Raw genomic sequence first — 17,093 nt, forward strand, 5'->3', positions numbered from 1 at the left:
GGTAAACTTGGTGATAAAGCAAGAGTTGTTTTGTTTAGAAATTCAGCCGAAAAAAAACTATTTGATATTTCCCTATATCAATGTAAAGATTAATTCAACAATTAAAGTGCCTGTAGCTGAACGAGATTTTCTATTACATCAAGGAATTACTCGAAGAATGGCAATTGGTAATATCGACGCCAAGGTTAGTAAAATACTCCAAAAAAAATTAGAGCGTAAAACTAAGGAGGAAGAAAGAAAACAACGACATCTCTTGCAAGAAACCGAAACTGATAACCAGTTTAAAGTATCTTCTTCTTCCAGTAAAACAGTGATATTATAGATAAAGAATATTCCCAGGCAAACAGTAAAAGTACTATGGAAAAAAGCTGCTCCTCAATTTCTCAAACGAGACTAAAACTTTCAAGTTTGGCGCAAACTTGCGATAGAACAGGCGTATTCGATAGATCTGCCGCAATTATTGCAAATGCAATTCTAACAGATATGGGAATTTTAATCAAAGAAGACCCCTTCAAGATCGTCGATCGAAGCAAATTAAGCAAAGAGAGAACAAAAACGCGTAGTGATCTAAAATATATAGTCATTAAGGGTAAGTGTGCGCAGTGGGAAAGTGTGCGCATGTCATATATCTTTACGAAAATAGTAGGGAGCGGAGTTCCGTTGCCATGCAAATCAGTACGGCTAAATCACCTTTAAGAAGCAGATGTACGATCGGTTATTACCGTCTTTCTTTTTCAGCCACGTGCAAAATATAAATTTTAACCTATTTCTTAAAATTTTTGGCCAATTTTCTTTTTGTGTTATAGGTTGTGTATAAAGATAAATCCGGTAAGTTTTAATTTAGTGTATAGAAGGTTCAATAGAGAATTATTTACCTCCATTGGATTTTTATATGTTTTTCTTATTTTTAAAATTTTTATACTTTATCTTTTTGTTGTTGTCTGGGGTAAGTATACGCATAAGTATACGCGCGCACACTTGCCCCGCCTTCTTCCATTTACTTATATTTCTTTTTTTTTTAGCAAAATGCCTCGAAATTACCAAAGAAAAAAACCAGAAAAAACGTTAGTGACTCAAGCCCAAATAGACGAAGCGAGAAACCTGATTGGTCAAGGTGTTAGCCAAAGAGGAGCCGCAGAACGAGTTGGAATTAGTGAGTCAGCTTTAAGAAAAAGGCTGGCCTTAAAGTCTGAGCGCGAAATCGCTGAGTATTGCTTAACTATGGACAATATGTTTTATGGTATTACGATCCACACCTTACGCAGATTAGTTTTTCAATATGCCGAAATTAACAATATTCGTAATCGATTTAACAAAGTTTCTAAGATGGCAGGACGCGATTGGGTTGCAGAATTCCTGAAAAGACACCAGCAATTGGGGCTACGCCAATCAACGCCTACAAGTCTTGCCAGAGCGATAGGATTTAATAAGGCTCTAGTGGATAGATTTTTCATAAATTTAAATCTGCTTTATGAAAAATATAAATTTGATGCTAGTCGTGTTTACAACATGGATGAAACTGGGATTAGCACAGTTCCAAAGAAAACACCTAGAGTAGTGTCGTCAGCAAAGGGCAAAAGAGTAGTAGGTAAGGTTGTATCTGCAGAAAGAGGCATAACAGTAACAGCGATATGTTGCATGAGCGCTACTGGTCAATATGTGCCTCGCGCTTCTATTTTTCCCAGGAAAAGGATGAAAGGTGAACTTCTTGATGCAGGGCCAACTGGCTGTGTTGGTATGGTATCCGACTCAGGATATATAAACACAGACTTGTTTAGGCAGTGGCTGTATCACTTTAAGGATCATGCCCGTCCCCAAAAAGAAGCGCCAGTTTTATTAATATTGGATAACCATTCATCGCACATCAACCTAGAGGCATCCAATTATTGCAGACAATTGGGAATTGAAATTCTTACACTCGCTCCACACACCAGCCATAAGATCCAACCCCTAGACAGAAGTTTTTTTGGTCCTCTAAAAGCTAAATATTCTGTAGAATGTGAGCGCTGGATGAATCAACATCCTGGAAGAGCAATAACGCAGTACCAGATAGCTGGCCTTTTTAACGAGGCCTACAAACGAGTAGCAACAGTTGGGAATGCTGCATCTGGTTTTTCTGTCACTGGGATATTTCCGTTTAATGACGGCATTTTCCAAGAACATGACTTTCTGTCCGCTTCGGTAACTGATGTTGAAAATATTCGTCAGCAGAGGAGATAACCACCAAGGCTGAAGAATTAAATGAAACAACCGAACTACCTGCGACCAATAACGAGAAGGTAGATGACCATGTAGCTCTACTACTATTAGCCCTTTTCCAAAAGCATCAGTTTCGCAAAAAAGAAAAAGAAAGGCCCAAAAATCTGAAATTGTCACATCAAGTCCTTTTAAAGAAGACTTAGAAAATAAACAAAAAATGGACGAAGAAAAAAGTAATAAAAAGAAAAAAATAATAAATTTGCGCTGTGTTTCTCCCCAAGCGGGACCGTCTACCCTAAAAAAAAAAGAGACGTAAAAAAGAAAATTTTAACTGAAAATATAAATAGTATATTGTATACCTAGTAGGAAAAGCTTAACATTCCCGGGCGATCGTAAAAAATCGAGGCGCAAGCCGAGACTGGCAATACGGAGTCCGGGAATGTGGCTTTTCCTACGAGGTCTACATACTATTTTTCCGAAAATCGGGAATCATTAAAATTACGGTAAATTATTACTAATCATGTTAAAAATTTTAAATCAACATTATTATTTTTCCCTTAAATAAAAGAAGCCATGAAACATTGTTTTGTAACTACGGAAACGAAGTACATAATTTTAAATTGTCAAACTTGACGAGTGAAAAGTTTATTTGTGGCGTCTTTCCAAAGTGTTGATTTTTTAACGTTTTAAAAAGCCAAAGTAACGTGTAAAATGATGAGTGATGATGACTGTTCCATTTCTGAAACCCTCCCAGAACTCACGGAGGCAATGAATGCTGCATCATTGGAATTGTTACCAATAAAATCTACAAATAAGTATAACTATGCATACAACCGCTTCATGGACTACCGTACGAATAAAAATGTAACTTCTTTCTCGGAAAATGTTGTAATGGCATACTTCTTGGAGCTTGGTTCCAAGATGAATTCTTCAACTTTATGGGCCAATTATTCAATGCTGAAGGCAACCCTTGCAATTAGAGATGATGTGGATATATCTGAATATTCAAAACTTCGGGCATTCCTGAAACAACAAGCACATGCCTATAAGCCAAAAAAATCCAAGATTTTAACTAAAGAAGAAATAAACAAATTTATTCAGGAAGCTCCAGACAAGGAATATTTAATGATTAAGGTAACTTACAAAACTTCAAATTATATTTGGATTCTTTACATGCTTATTTATTGTTGTAGGTAGCTATAATATTTGGAATTTCCGGAGCTTGCAGAATGGACGAGCTGGTTAAAATGACTGTACAAGATATACAAGACCTACTATCTAAACTTTTAGTTACCATGCCGGATTCAAAAACCAATACATCAAGATCATTTATAGTAATAGTTATTGTCATACAAATAAAATTATTAGTTTGGAAAATATTCAACGAAATAATGCTATTAGTTCCCAAGTTCTTCCAGTTTTCAATACTTGTACTAATTGTCAAATAACAGTAAATATAACAAATAATAAGTAATAATTTTAAAATATAATGTTAACCTTGTTTGTGCTGAAAGTTTTAAAAATAAAATTGTTTAGGAAAAAGCCTGTTCGCATTTATGTTCTAAAGTTTACTGTATGGAAATAACATTTCCTTACAGTACAGAAATGAATATTTCCTTACTGTTATTTTGGGTTGCCAGGCAACAATCAAGTTGGAGGAAATATTGACTTTTTCTTTCAAATATGTTGTCAAAAATGTTATTATTTCTTATCGATTTTCGGAAAACAATATTTTTGCCCACTTTGTGATGAAAAATTTGAAGAGGCCTCCGAGCGAAAATCGGATTCAGTGTTCCCAGTGTTCGGAGTGGTGGCATGAAGCCTGCACATCGTACGAAACTGGAATTTTTGTGTGCGATTTGTGTCAATAAACTAGTGCGTACACTTACCCTTATTCGCGGACAAGTGTGCGCAAACTGCCTTAAAAACTTTTTTTTGTATTATCTGAGAAATGTTTAAGTTTAACTGTATGTTATGTTTATATATTTATTAAGCATACCTAAACGTAATAAATATTCTTTTTATACAATTTTCACTTTTACATTTTTGATTTTATGCGATAAAAAACGTGCGCACACTTCCCCCAATCGACTCTACTGGTGTGAAAAATGAAATATTGAGATAAATTGAAGTTTTCTTGGACGACCTTTATAATGGTTCGTTTATTTGTTACATGCAAACGAACTTCCTTTGCGCCATTTACTGCAAAATGTGGATATAGCGGCGAAATAGGAAAACATTTGGAAATCTATGAAAAAATGCCTGTTAAAAAGTTTGAAAAAATCAATACTACTTCTACTACCTGCCATTACTCCAAGCGAATTTTTTATGGAGTTTTGTATTTGTTTTTATTAAATTTTATGTAAACCATATTTAATGTTTTATTGTTTTTGAGCTTTATCCTTTAATCTGTAGATCCTTATTTCATATTTTTGTTTATTTCAAGCAATATTTAAATGTTTCATTATGATGTATGCACTTAAATTAAATTTTTGTAAACAATTATTTATAATCAAGGTTCTATAAGTTGCCTTTCTTACTGTTTCACCTTTGAAAATAGTGTTAAATCACATTGAAACGTTGAATATTAAATAATCTAATCCCAGAAAGTTAATAATTCCTTACCTGCACAAAATAAGAAAACCTAATTCCTCTGTTGTCTTATACTAGTAGACTACTAGATTGTAGTCTCATAAAAATCAATAAATTAAAATAGTTTCACTAAAAATTTGCATATGGGTTTTTCACCTTTTTGTAAAACTGTGTATACTTATTTAGAAAATCAATATTTTATTTTTAATTTTCTGTGCTCACGGGTTCCCTGGCATGGTGTATCTCAACGTGTTTATTATGATTTGATTTGGTAGTTGACCTCTTCCCGCAAATATGACAAGAATAAGGTCTGACCCCGCTATGCACCCTCATGTGATCTTTAAGATAATACGAACGGTGAAACGATTTCCCGCACAAATTGCAGTTGTACGTTTTTTCATTTTCGTGTTCCTTTACGTGCCGCAAACAGTTGTACTTTCTGATGAACCGAGCACCGCAATAATTGCACGTGTAAGGCCTTAAACTCTTGTGCGAGTTCATGTGGGATATGTAGTCGTTCTCACGAATGAAGGCACCTTTACACTGTTCGCACTTAAATGGTTTTTGAGTTCTGGATGAGTGGGTCCATTTATGGAGTTTTAGGTTCCATTTGGTTGTGAAATTCTTATTACAAATTGAACAGTGGAACGGTTTTTGGCTCGTGTGCGTTTTTAAGTGCGCATCTAGTGAGGATTTTAAATAAACTCCTTTGCAGACAGGACATTCGGTATTCTGGAAAAGAAACCAAGGGAAATTAATGTAAATTATAATATTTCCTTTTAATGACTTAATATTAATACAATTTAGAGAAAAACCTAAATTTGAAATTATATAATGTTTAATCCAAGGTTTCCGTAAAAAAAAAAACATGTATCTTAGAAATGTCTTAGTCGACTTTAACACAATTGTGTTCTTTAAAAAGAGCCATTCATGGGCTTTAACTGTTTTAGTATTCGAAGTTTTGTTAGTTTCACATGTCGCCGCCAGAGAGATTTTTTAAATATTCTGACAGAAATCGTAAATTTTCTAAAAACAATTGGTATGATTTTTGTTCAGTGCTACATTAGGAGAATGTCGTGTCGAGACCAGGGTGAAAAGCGGCTGCCCGCAAGGCAGTTGCCTTTCGCCACACCTTTGGTGCCTGGTGATGGACAGCCTCCTCAGGAAGCTAGAACTTGAAGGATTATTGACGCACAAGCATACGCTGACGACGGACTAGTGATGGTCAAATTGGTGAACGCAGTCTGTGAGTCAATGCAAATCACGTGCAGGATAGTGGAACAGTGGTGTCGGGAGACAGGGCTGTCGGTCAACCCTAAAAAGACCGAGCTCATTCTCTTTACTAAGAGGCGGAATTTGACAGGCTTCAAACCTCCCATTATGTACCAGACTCGCCTAACTTTGAGGCAACAGGTCAAATACTTGGGAGTCACTTTAGACAGCAAGCTCACGTTTAAAACTCACGTAGAGCAGGCAGTTAATAAGGCAACGACGAACAATAGGTACAAGATGGGGTCTAAAGCCCCACGTTCCAGTGGCTTTATACCGCAGTCATACGACCGAGGATCTCGTACGGATCCGTGGTAAGGTGGTCAGCCGTATTGAAGGTCACCAACGCCCAAAAGCTGACCAGACTGCAAAGACTGGTCTGCTTGGGAATTACTGGAGCTATGAGAACAACACCTGCGGCACCACTAAATATTCTTCTTGTGCTACCGGACCTCCCAGTCTTGATTAAGAGGGAGACTTAGATTAAGACTTAATGGAAGCGCATAAGAGGATGAAGGATAGCGGAGAGTTGCGCAATGTTCACTTAGGACAAGGCCATATGACTATTGCTCTTAGGATGTGTAAGAACATACCAATTCTGACATCCAGATGCACTACAGAAGTGGCAAACTAAGATTAAAGAAGGGGTTTCAAGTCGAAATCCCGACAAGGGAAGAATGGTCGGCGAACCAAATTAAAGGGCCAAGTGCTTTCCAGGCCTGGTACACATCATGATGAATCATGGATGAAAAGCACCAATTCAGCTAAAACCGGAGTGTACAGGATGGAAATGAACACAGGGAAATCCTTCCCGCTAGGGAAACACACACAGTTTTCCAAGCGGAGTTGTTTGCTATACTCGAGGTAGCAAACAAACAAGAGGCATTGAAAGGAACCGGGGGATTTGCATCTACTCCGATAGTCAAGCTGCCCTCAAGGCGATTCAGAAACCCAGGGCCAGCTCAGCGCTCGTCGAGGAATGCAGAGACGCATTGGAAAGGCTTGCAGCATACAGAGAAGTGAAACTAAGGTGGGTTTCAGGACACCAAGGTGTCGGAGTGCAATGAGCGGGCCGACGAACTGGCAAGACAAGGTTTCGTTAACCCCTTCGTAGGCCCCGAACCTTGTCTCGGTCTTAGCAAAAAACAAATCTCCGAGGCACTTAATAATTGGGCCTGGGAAACAACAAGGAGGAATTGGAGAAGGACAGAAGGATGTAGACAGACCAAGAAAATGATACCAGACCATGACGGCTCTAAAGCAAGGCGACTGCTAAAAAAGACCCGACAAAGTTTCAAAGACTTGGTGGGAATCCTGACCGGGAACAACAGTCTAAACAGGCATCTACACCTTCTTGGTATAAGAGAAAGCCCACTCTGTCCTAATTGCGGTACAAGGGAAGAAACTTCATACCACATACTAGGTATCTGTGATAGGTGGAGTTGCCTGAGAAGGAAAACTTTCGAAGCAACGACACTCCAACGGGAAGATCTTAAAGATCGGGTCTGGGATAACGTGCAAGTCTTTATTAAAAGGACGGGCCGCGCATTGGGAGTGGAGGCGTAAGGGTGGGTGATTCTGGGTTGGCGAAAAGGGACTCTTCAGTCCTACTTGCCGAGCTCTAGCTTTCCCACCCTTACTACTACATAATTTTTTTTCATGTAGCTAAATCATGCCCATACAACCTCGCGAAAACCGCATCTCGATATCATATTCCTAACCTAAAATTTAGGCCAAAGAAATTTTTATACGAAAATCATATACTTATTTTTTTTTGCCAATTATTTGCAGGCCATGGAAACAAACAAAAATATTTAGTCAACATAAATATACCTCAAATTGTCAATAGTTGTCGATAGTTTCGCTTACTTTTGTCTAATTTTTGTCGTAGTAATGCATTTTACGAATGATGAAGTTATGGATTTGCTTAATATCTTCAGAGTGCTGCAGTAGCAAATTACCCTGCTCGATATCCAAACCGGAGTCCATGCGATGTGAGAGTTTTTTTCCTAGTAAATTAGTGACTAATTTACGAGCCAATAGTAGTTTTCAGCCTACATTTCAGCGACAACGAATCGACAGAACCCCAGAAAATATTAACTACGTACTGGGATACATTCAAGGTAATCCTCATGTTAGCACAATTGCATTATCCATTGAGTTTGGCATATCGCGAACAACGATTCAAAATATTTTGAAAGACCATAGTACCTTAAAGTACCTTTAAATGACCGTCACAATATACTGCCTTATTGGAATTTATCGAAATACGCTGCGTTTTCACGCGTTCTTCAAGAAATCAAAGCCTTTTACGCTATTTTTATTAATTAAATGCGTTTATTTATGTGACGTAGTTTTTTTCTTCTTATGGGCTTATTTATAAACTAAAATTTAAAAAATAATCATTAAATTATTGGGAAAAAGAAACCGCATTTCAAAAGTGGTTGTTCTCAATAATGTGCTATTTAAAAAAATAAAGTAAATGCCAAAATTAAATGTTTCAACATTTTAAATAGGCGTGTAAAAGATTTAAGTCATAAAATGTAACGAAAACTCTTTTTCCGTGATTACTTGATTAAAAATCAAAACTTTTAACGCATTCATGACACCCTATTGTATTGAATTAGTTTAAAAAAAAACTATATCAAATACAGAGTATATTATAGCTTCAGTTATATAAAATCAATTTATTTGGAAATCCCATTGATATATCTTTCTTTCTTGCACTCATGGAGTTCTTATGGGAAGTACTAGAAGGAGTAATCGGACATGCAAGTGCGATAGCTGATTTTAAAGGCAAGTAAAAATACTTTTTAAAATTGAGAAAATCCAATATGGCGCCCATAAGAAAAAATAAAAATGTAGGTCGAAAAAAAGAACGAAACGTCGGATTCATTTTTTTTGCGTCATGTTATAGGACATAAAAAGTGGCAATGAAAAACTGTTTTTAGTTTTCTGATGTCTCTTTAAATAAAGTCGGTAGAAGGTAAAAACGATTTTGACAATTTTCGATTTTTTTCGGATAACTCGGGAAGTATCCGGAATTTAAAAAATGTTTAAAAGTCATTTTATTAAGCTCTAAATTGCGCAATTTTACCTCCATTTAACCGACCCTGTAACTCTTACGGTTTCCAAGATTCCATTGGTCGCCCTCGAATTTGGGACACCCTGTACAGTACATAAGCTCTCGGACTATTTCGCTCAAGTCAAACAAAATAAATTGTTATGGACGACAATTATACCTAAATCTTTTTTCATTAACATAAATTATGAATTTATAACTTACCAATTCTTGATTTCTATCTTCTGGCAGATATGTTGCATTGTGTGCCTTGCGTATGTGTCTCGTTAGACTTGCCATATGAATAAACTTCTCGCTACACTGAGTACACGCTTTGGGTTTTGGGTCGTGTATTTCTTTATGCCACGCTAATTTTTTCTTAGTATGAAACACCTCTCCACAACTGCATATGTAATCTTTAATTTTACGTTTTATCTACAAAATCAAATAGTTAATATCACAAAAGAATAAAAACAACCTTTTTTATATTAGTAATCGAGTAATAAAACCATAAGTTAAAGAAAGATGATTGAAGTGATATGATATGACTATACATACAGGCATTTAAGGGGATGATAGTGCTCGTCGAATTTAAAAAAAAATGCAAATATATGCATGATTTGAAGGGCGTCGCTTTCGTTATAAGAGTGAAAAAGTTTAATTTTTGGGTTTTCTTTCTTATGTTCTGTGATAATGGTTTAAAATTTGATATATCAATTATTTTTTAGAGTCTCCATCATAAAGTATCAAAATAGTTGGTCGCAGTATACAAGTTTATCTTTCAGAACCTTTTTTGGAGCATCCTGTAGGAGTTCTGGACGCATAACAGCTAGTGTGCACAAATAAGTATCCAAATCAAATACTGTCTGACTCACGGGAATTCGTGTGGGTATTCAAATGGAATGGTTAGAGATAGCACTCCTGAATGAAGCAGAAAATGATCCTACGACTAATATGAAAAAAAATTGCCGCAATACAATTTAATGAGATAGCTTAGTGTGTCCGTACCACATCCAAAGGCGTTAAGCTTTTCTCTTGCGTAACTTTCCACGTTTAAATTTATGCCCTAATGGTGTCTACAAATGATACCCAAAAATCCGTTATTTGAAAACATGATTTTATTTAGTGATAAAACAAATTTCTCAAGGACCATTTTTAGGCAGAAAAGAATTCATATTCCATACGGATACAGTTTTCAGCAAACAAAAGATAATTTATTTGTATTTAAAGAATATTCAACTTTTTAATATTACTGAAACCACAAGAGCTAGAGGAATCCTCAGGGTTTTTAACGATCCCGTACATCAGGGGAACTTCAGAAAAAAAACACAAGAATTGCTGGGAACTTTAACTTGAACGTGAAAACTGCCTCTACGTCGAATACAAACATACGAGGTTTAGTGTCGAAGACGAAACCAGAAAACCTAGTGGACTCCAAGAACTGTATAATATATCAAATACGATGTGAATGCGGGGACTCATACATTGGCGAGACAAAACGAACCTTGGAAGTTAGGAAAAAGGAGCACTAAAAGTGGCCCCAAATAGGAAAAGTTTCCACATTAGGAATTGCAGAACGCGCTTGGTGCAATGGCCACAACATGCATTGGGCAGAAGCAACAATTTTATATAAGCAACAATACTGCCAAAAAAAGATTCATCGCGCAAAATCAAGGAATCTTCAGCCAGCATAGCGTCAAAATTCCCAATATCCAGAGATCTCTATTTTCAGGACTCAATATAATGCATAAGAGCACAATATAATGCATTTCACGCATGACCAAAAGTTCCACATAACTACGCACATCATTAGTATATAAGCCTGTAAAATAGTAGCTGTTGTTAGTCTACACTTGACAACAATTGAGATACATACCAACCGAAATGTTGTGTTAAATTTAAAAAGTTCGAAGATTTAGTTATTATTGTTAGTTTTACTAGTTTGTTAAGCCAAAAAAAATCTGAGCAGCCTCCGAGCAAATGTATCATCCGCATACTCTGTGATGCAATAATTATTCAATATTATTTACAATATTTAAAAACATTAGGTTTGTTCTACCAGAAGTTTGACCAATACACAAACGGTCCGGAACCTGCGCAGACGAAAGTACGCGTTCTAGCAACAACAACGTTCAGTTTGGAAATTGGTTTTAAACCACTGACAGTAGTCCGTAGAATTTCATAGGGATTTCGGTTTGGGACATGCGCAAGGTATACGTCAAGACTCTGTTTTCTTTTTTAGATAATCAATAAGAACTGTATATCGGATTTGAAGTTTGATCTTGTGGTTTGATCACGTTTCATTGTGGGATAATTGAAATCTGATTTTTGCTGTTTTCAAAGTATTAAAGCTGGTTTTAGAGTTAATTTACTACTGTATTTATTAAATATCTAAAGGTAGGTATATAAAAAATTCAATCAAATTCTGTGTAATTTTAAATTATATATTGGGCATATAAAAATATTCTAATTTTGATTATTACGGGTTTTAAGAGAATCCAGAATGTCATCAGACTCTTTAAGTTCGGATTCAAATCGTGGATTTGATTCTAATGCATCGAGTGATGATGAACTAGTAGATATCCTGTTCCAAGGCCACAGGAGACCAAAAAACGAAGGCTACGTCGAAGTTACTGTCTCACTGTATAATAACCAGAAATTTGTTGAGCATTTTCGAGTTAGCAGACAAGTGGCTCAAGATATTGGCCATAGATTTAAAGAAAGTGAATTTTTTAAGTCACAATCTGGTGGAAATGGCAAGCTATCAGCCGATGAACAAACATTAACTTTTTTGTGGTTTGCTGGTCATGAAGCTTCTTCATTTAGAGATGTTGGAGATAGATTTGACATCACAATTAGCTAGCTGCCTTTTTTACTTCTTAAACGGATGATACATTTCCTAAGTGGAATGTCACCAAATATCATCAAATGGCCATCTGATCTTAGAAACTATTGAACAATATTTCAGAGAAAATGGATTCCCAGGGGCCATTGGGGCTATTGATGGTACTCATATAAAGATTGATAAGCCTAAGAAGGATCCAGACTCATATTTAAATAGAAAGAATTGTTACTCCATCCAGGTCAGTTAAATAAGAAACACCTATTTACAGTTTTACCGAGTTTTACCACTTAAACCTCTAGCATTTTTTGATTAATATAATTTTGGAATCTTTAGTCTGAAGATTCTATTTTTTGACCTAAACAACTATTTTGTTCACTCACCCTTTTAAAATTATTTTCAGATGCAAGTGGTTTGTGATCATGATTTATTGATAAGGGATATTTTTGTTAGATATCGTGGCTCTGTTCATGATAGCAGAGTTTTTAAAAATTCTCCTCTATGTGCGGAATTGGTAGAGAGGTGTCAAGATTTTTATTTACTGGGAGACAGTGGCTATGCCTGTTTAAGAAATCTTTTAACTCCATATAAAGATAGAGGAAACCTTACAGTCATAGAGAGAAACTTTAATTTAAAGCTATCAACAAATCGATCATTGAGCTCAATGACATCGATTGTTCAATCGATATCATTGAGCATTGTTTTGTCTTGCTGAAGTAAAAATGGGGACAATTGTATATCAAATTAAGGAAAATTGATAATATAGTGCACTTTATTCGGGCCTGCTGTGTACTACACAATTTATCTCTAATGGGAAAAAATTTAATTGCCGAAGCTGAAATAAACATAGAACTACCTTTACCCCCCAACGATGCCGGACAAGATGACGATAATCAAGATATTAATAGGGATGCTGCTGACCACAGAAATTTTGTTGCTAAACAAGTTTTAAGGCAACGTTGGCATTAAAAGAATGTGGTTGATGAATCAGCAAACTTGGCATAGCTACTCCATGAAAAATGTTTGTTATATCTATGTAATATTGACTGATGTATGAAGACTGATGATGACACAAAAATATAGTAATTATTCGTTGTATAGGAACTGGTGTTTTGAGTATTTTCTTGGTTAGAAACTGTTGTTGATGGTGAAATAAAAATTTTTTGGACGCCTACAAATAAAATATTGGCTATTTAGAGAAAGTTCCTACAGCATAGTAGTAAAATTACCATTAACATCAATGGTATGCATTTTAAAAGATAATATTTATTACACTTATAATAAAATAATTACTTTTATTGAAAAATATTTAGTTGTTCAAAATAAATTACACAAAACCTAACCAACAAACATGTTACATAACGGTTTTGACTTACGAAATGTCAACGTCATTTCTTAAAAAGATGTTCTAGCAGACATAATTTCGAAATCGTTTGCAACGCGGTTTCAGTCTGGTCATGCGCAACTGCGTTATACATCAAACTAATTTCAAACCATCCCAAATTTCCTGCTAGAACAAACCTAATATAAACAAAAGTAGTTCTAGAATACTGCCCAATGCACTTTCTGATATCTATGATTTATAACAAACATCTCCCTTATACAACTACTCCCTAAGTTGTCACTTAAATACAATTTAAATCACTTGAAACCCAGCGAGCGAACTCTCTAACTCGATAGAAAGAAAATTTCTTTCTATTATAGAAAAAAAGTCTAAACCCTACTCTCAATCTCAACTGGCTTCGATCGGGTAGAGTTCGGGTTGCCGTCGGCAACCTTCCGAATAGAAATATAGAAAGAGGTTGTATGGTCTTGCTATTACTTTCGTCTCTTTTTAGCACATTGGAAAAAAGATGTATTTATCTTTGTTGCGGGGATGTTTTTGTAGCAGATTTGAAAATCGACGAATTCTCATATTCTCGTAGACCATTAAGCCCCATTGTGCAAGGACCAACGTTTTTAAGAAGTGATAAAGGGAATAGGGTCGGCTTGAAAGTGATTCTAAATGAAACTTACTAATTAAATAAAGAATAGTATTTTATTAGAAAATGTTAAACCATAAAAGTCCACAAAAAAATAACTTTCTTAAATCACTTGGTTACAACAGATAATTAGGGTTTTATTGCGGTCAAAAGATGAACGGTATATCTTTTAGTGAACTATAATTTGTTAACTAGTTTTTTCAGGTTTAAAACGATCATTAAGTTTATAAAGTCATATAGTTTATCCACGCTTATTTACGCCCGGAAATTGGGAAATTCACTTTAGTTTTATACAGTTTCCTTTTGTTTATTTAATAGTTTTTTGATGTATTTTTTATAAAATCTTTTAGTTCATTCATTCTATAAATGTCACACGTAAGTAATTTAAGTAATCCCTTTCTTCACTGAGAGCTATTACGTCAGTAAACGTTATAGTTTTGTTTTCTTTTTGTTTTTTTTTCTAAGAGCTTTAGGTCTATATAAAAATGAAGATATTTTCCCCGTTCGTGTAATAGGCTAGCATATCTCATTTGTAAATTGAGCTAAGCTAAAATTGGTTTTTACCAATAAAAATTTAAAGTAGTTGACCAGTATGATCTGATTTACTAGGTTTAACCATATTTGTATAAAATTTATGACGAGTGCTATCACCCCCTACAATATCTCTAATACATTAATTAATATTCTGTATATAATTATTATGCGCTAAAATTATAACTACAAATTGTATACTTAGAAAATAACAAAAACTTACCATAAAATGATGTTTATTTCTATGCTGGACTAGGTTGGAATATCGCTTAAATGTTTCATTACACATTGAACATTTTATGGGTGAGTTGCCTGTGTGACAATTCCGATGTTCTTCCAACTTTTGTTTAACTAAGAATGCTTTATCACATAAGTCGCACTTAAACGGTTTTATCCCGAGATGTCTATTTATATGTAATTTGAGTCCTTGCCGCCTAAAAAATAACATAAAAAATGCAAAATATCATCAAAAAAAGTATCAAAAAAAGTATGAAAAGCAATAAAATATAATTAAAAAAACTCATATGTTCTTTTAAGATTAGATTTTAAATAGTTTATCGCTTCTTATTACAACCTGTAGGTACGATTGATTGATCGTTTTGTTGTTCTGACATGTGTTAGTGTCAGTGTGTTTGACGCATTTATTTTCGTTTGTAAGATTTATAAAAGAAGTCGTATAAAATGCCACGCATCTATTCAAAATTAGAATATGCAAATATGTTTTTTTTCGGCCTTTGTAATGGGAATGTTACAGCTGCTCTTCAAGGATACCCTCGACGATTCCCACACCAGAGAAATCCGGACAAAAATATATTAATCAGAGTTTTTACAAACTTTGCGAGACCGGAACTCCATGCCCAGTACTAAAATCTGAACGAGCCACTCAATAAGGTTTAAAAGAAGTAGAAAATCTGAATTTTGGAAGAAAATGATGCAAGGGACGTCTACAAATCGATTTTTTTTTTGAAAATGTTTACATAGAATGTTGAGTGTGGTTAAAATACTGATAAAAAAGTGAGGATTGAAAAAAATACAAAACTTTGGAAATTATAAAGATTTTTCTACATACGCTATACAGGGTGTTACTTAAAGGTATGTCATAATTTAAAAGGGACATTCCTGGACCGATTTTAAGTCGAAAAGTTCATATAAACACGGGTCCTAAAATGCTTAGTTTTTAAGATACAGAGTGTTAGTTTTATTTTTTTTTTCGTTTTTAATAAATTTTTCAAATACGGTTTAAAATATTGAACTGAATTTTGGCACAGGATATTATGGCATAAAATCACATTTTTTAGATGTTCACCTACTTTTTTTTAGCAACCAGTGGCGTAGCTATGATAAATTTTTTCAATACAATTTTACAAAAAAAATACTACGCCATTGACTTGCGAAAAAAATTATGATTTTATCTTAATTATCTATCAATTATAAACAAAAAATTCCTCCATGACTTTTACCGTAAATCTTACCGTTTAGGTGTAATCGTTAATTAAAAAAACGTCTTTTATGCATAAAATGCATCTTTAAAAATTATGGAAATAAATCAAGTTAGCTTTGCTCGTTGCCAGAAATTGTTTTTTGTTATTTTAAACATTATGACACTTGCGTTAGTGATTATTCTTGACAGTTTGTTTTTAGTACCCTTTGGATCTTAAAACGTGAAATTGTACTAGTTAAAAAATGGTAGATTATTCTAATTTGGAAATGACGCAAATGCATTTCCTTTATGGACTTGCCAATGGTAATGCTATGGAGGCGCGGCGTTTGTATCAAGAAAGGTATCCTAATCGCGCTGTCCCAGGTAGAAGAATATTTATAAACATTCATCGTCGTCTGGCTGAATCTGGGAGTTTTAAGGCTAATTCTGCCGAGGGAAGGCCCCGTACAGTTAGGACACCGGCAGTTGAAGAGGCTGTCCTACATGCAGTCGAAGAGGATCCGACCACAAGTACACAAAAAATTGGTATGGTATTGAACATCTGCTACAAGACGGTAAGGGAAATTTTAAGGGATTCTTTGTTATATCCTTTTCACATACAAAGGGTTCAGGCATTGCTTCTTAGAGATTATGAACCGCGTACGCAATTTTGTAGATGGTATCTCCAAAAAGTAACACAAAATCCTCAATTTGGTGCGAACATCTTGTTTACGGACGAAGCTAATTGCTCCAGAAATGCAATAATCAATTTCTATAACAATCATTACTGGGCTCAAGGAAACCCTCATGCGATTACAGAGACACATTTTCAGAAACAATTTTCAATAAACGTTTGGATCGGTATCGTATTCGATCATTTAATTGGACCATCTTTTTTACCAGGACGCCTTAACGGACAGAATTATTGTAATTTTCTCCAAAATGATTTGCCTTTGCTTCTCGAAGATGTTCCGCTTCAGTTACTGCAACAATTTTGGTTTATGCATGATGGTGCTCGAGCCCACTTTAGCATATTGGCTCGTGAGCATTTAAATAGAGTCTACCGAAATAAATGGATAGGCCGTGGAGGACCACAGTTTTGGCCACCTAGATCACCTGACTTAAATAGCCTAGATTTTTTTTGTGGGGACACCTAAAAACATTGGTTTATTAGACACCAATTGTGACATTAGAAGA

General features: G+C 35.0%; 1 protein-coding gene across 1 annotated transcript in view; it reads right to left on the minus strand.

Annotated features, from left to right (window-relative positions):
* Positions 1 to 4,289: 4,289 nt before the first annotated feature.
* Positions 4,290 to 17,093, minus strand: part of LOC126734718 (uncharacterized) — a 120,497-nt gene continuing 107,693 nt past the window's right edge. The window contains exons 11-13 of the mRNA XM_050438440.1: positions 14,700 to 14,910; positions 9,347 to 9,556; positions 4,290 to 5,523 (exon numbers count right to left, since the gene is read on the minus strand). Coding sequence (XP_050294397.1) covers positions 4,996 to 5,523; positions 9,347 to 9,556; positions 14,700 to 14,910 — 949 coding nt within the window. The 3' untranslated portion in view covers positions 4,290 to 4,995. The remainder of the gene's footprint in view (positions 5,524 to 9,346; positions 9,557 to 14,699; positions 14,911 to 17,093) is intronic.

Source organism: Anthonomus grandis, chromosome 3 (genome assembly GCF_022605725.1).
Source record: "Anthonomus grandis grandis chromosome 3, icAntGran1.3, whole genome shotgun sequence".
Lineage (NCBI taxonomy): Eukaryota > Metazoa > Arthropoda > Insecta > Coleoptera > Curculionidae > Anthonomus > Anthonomus grandis.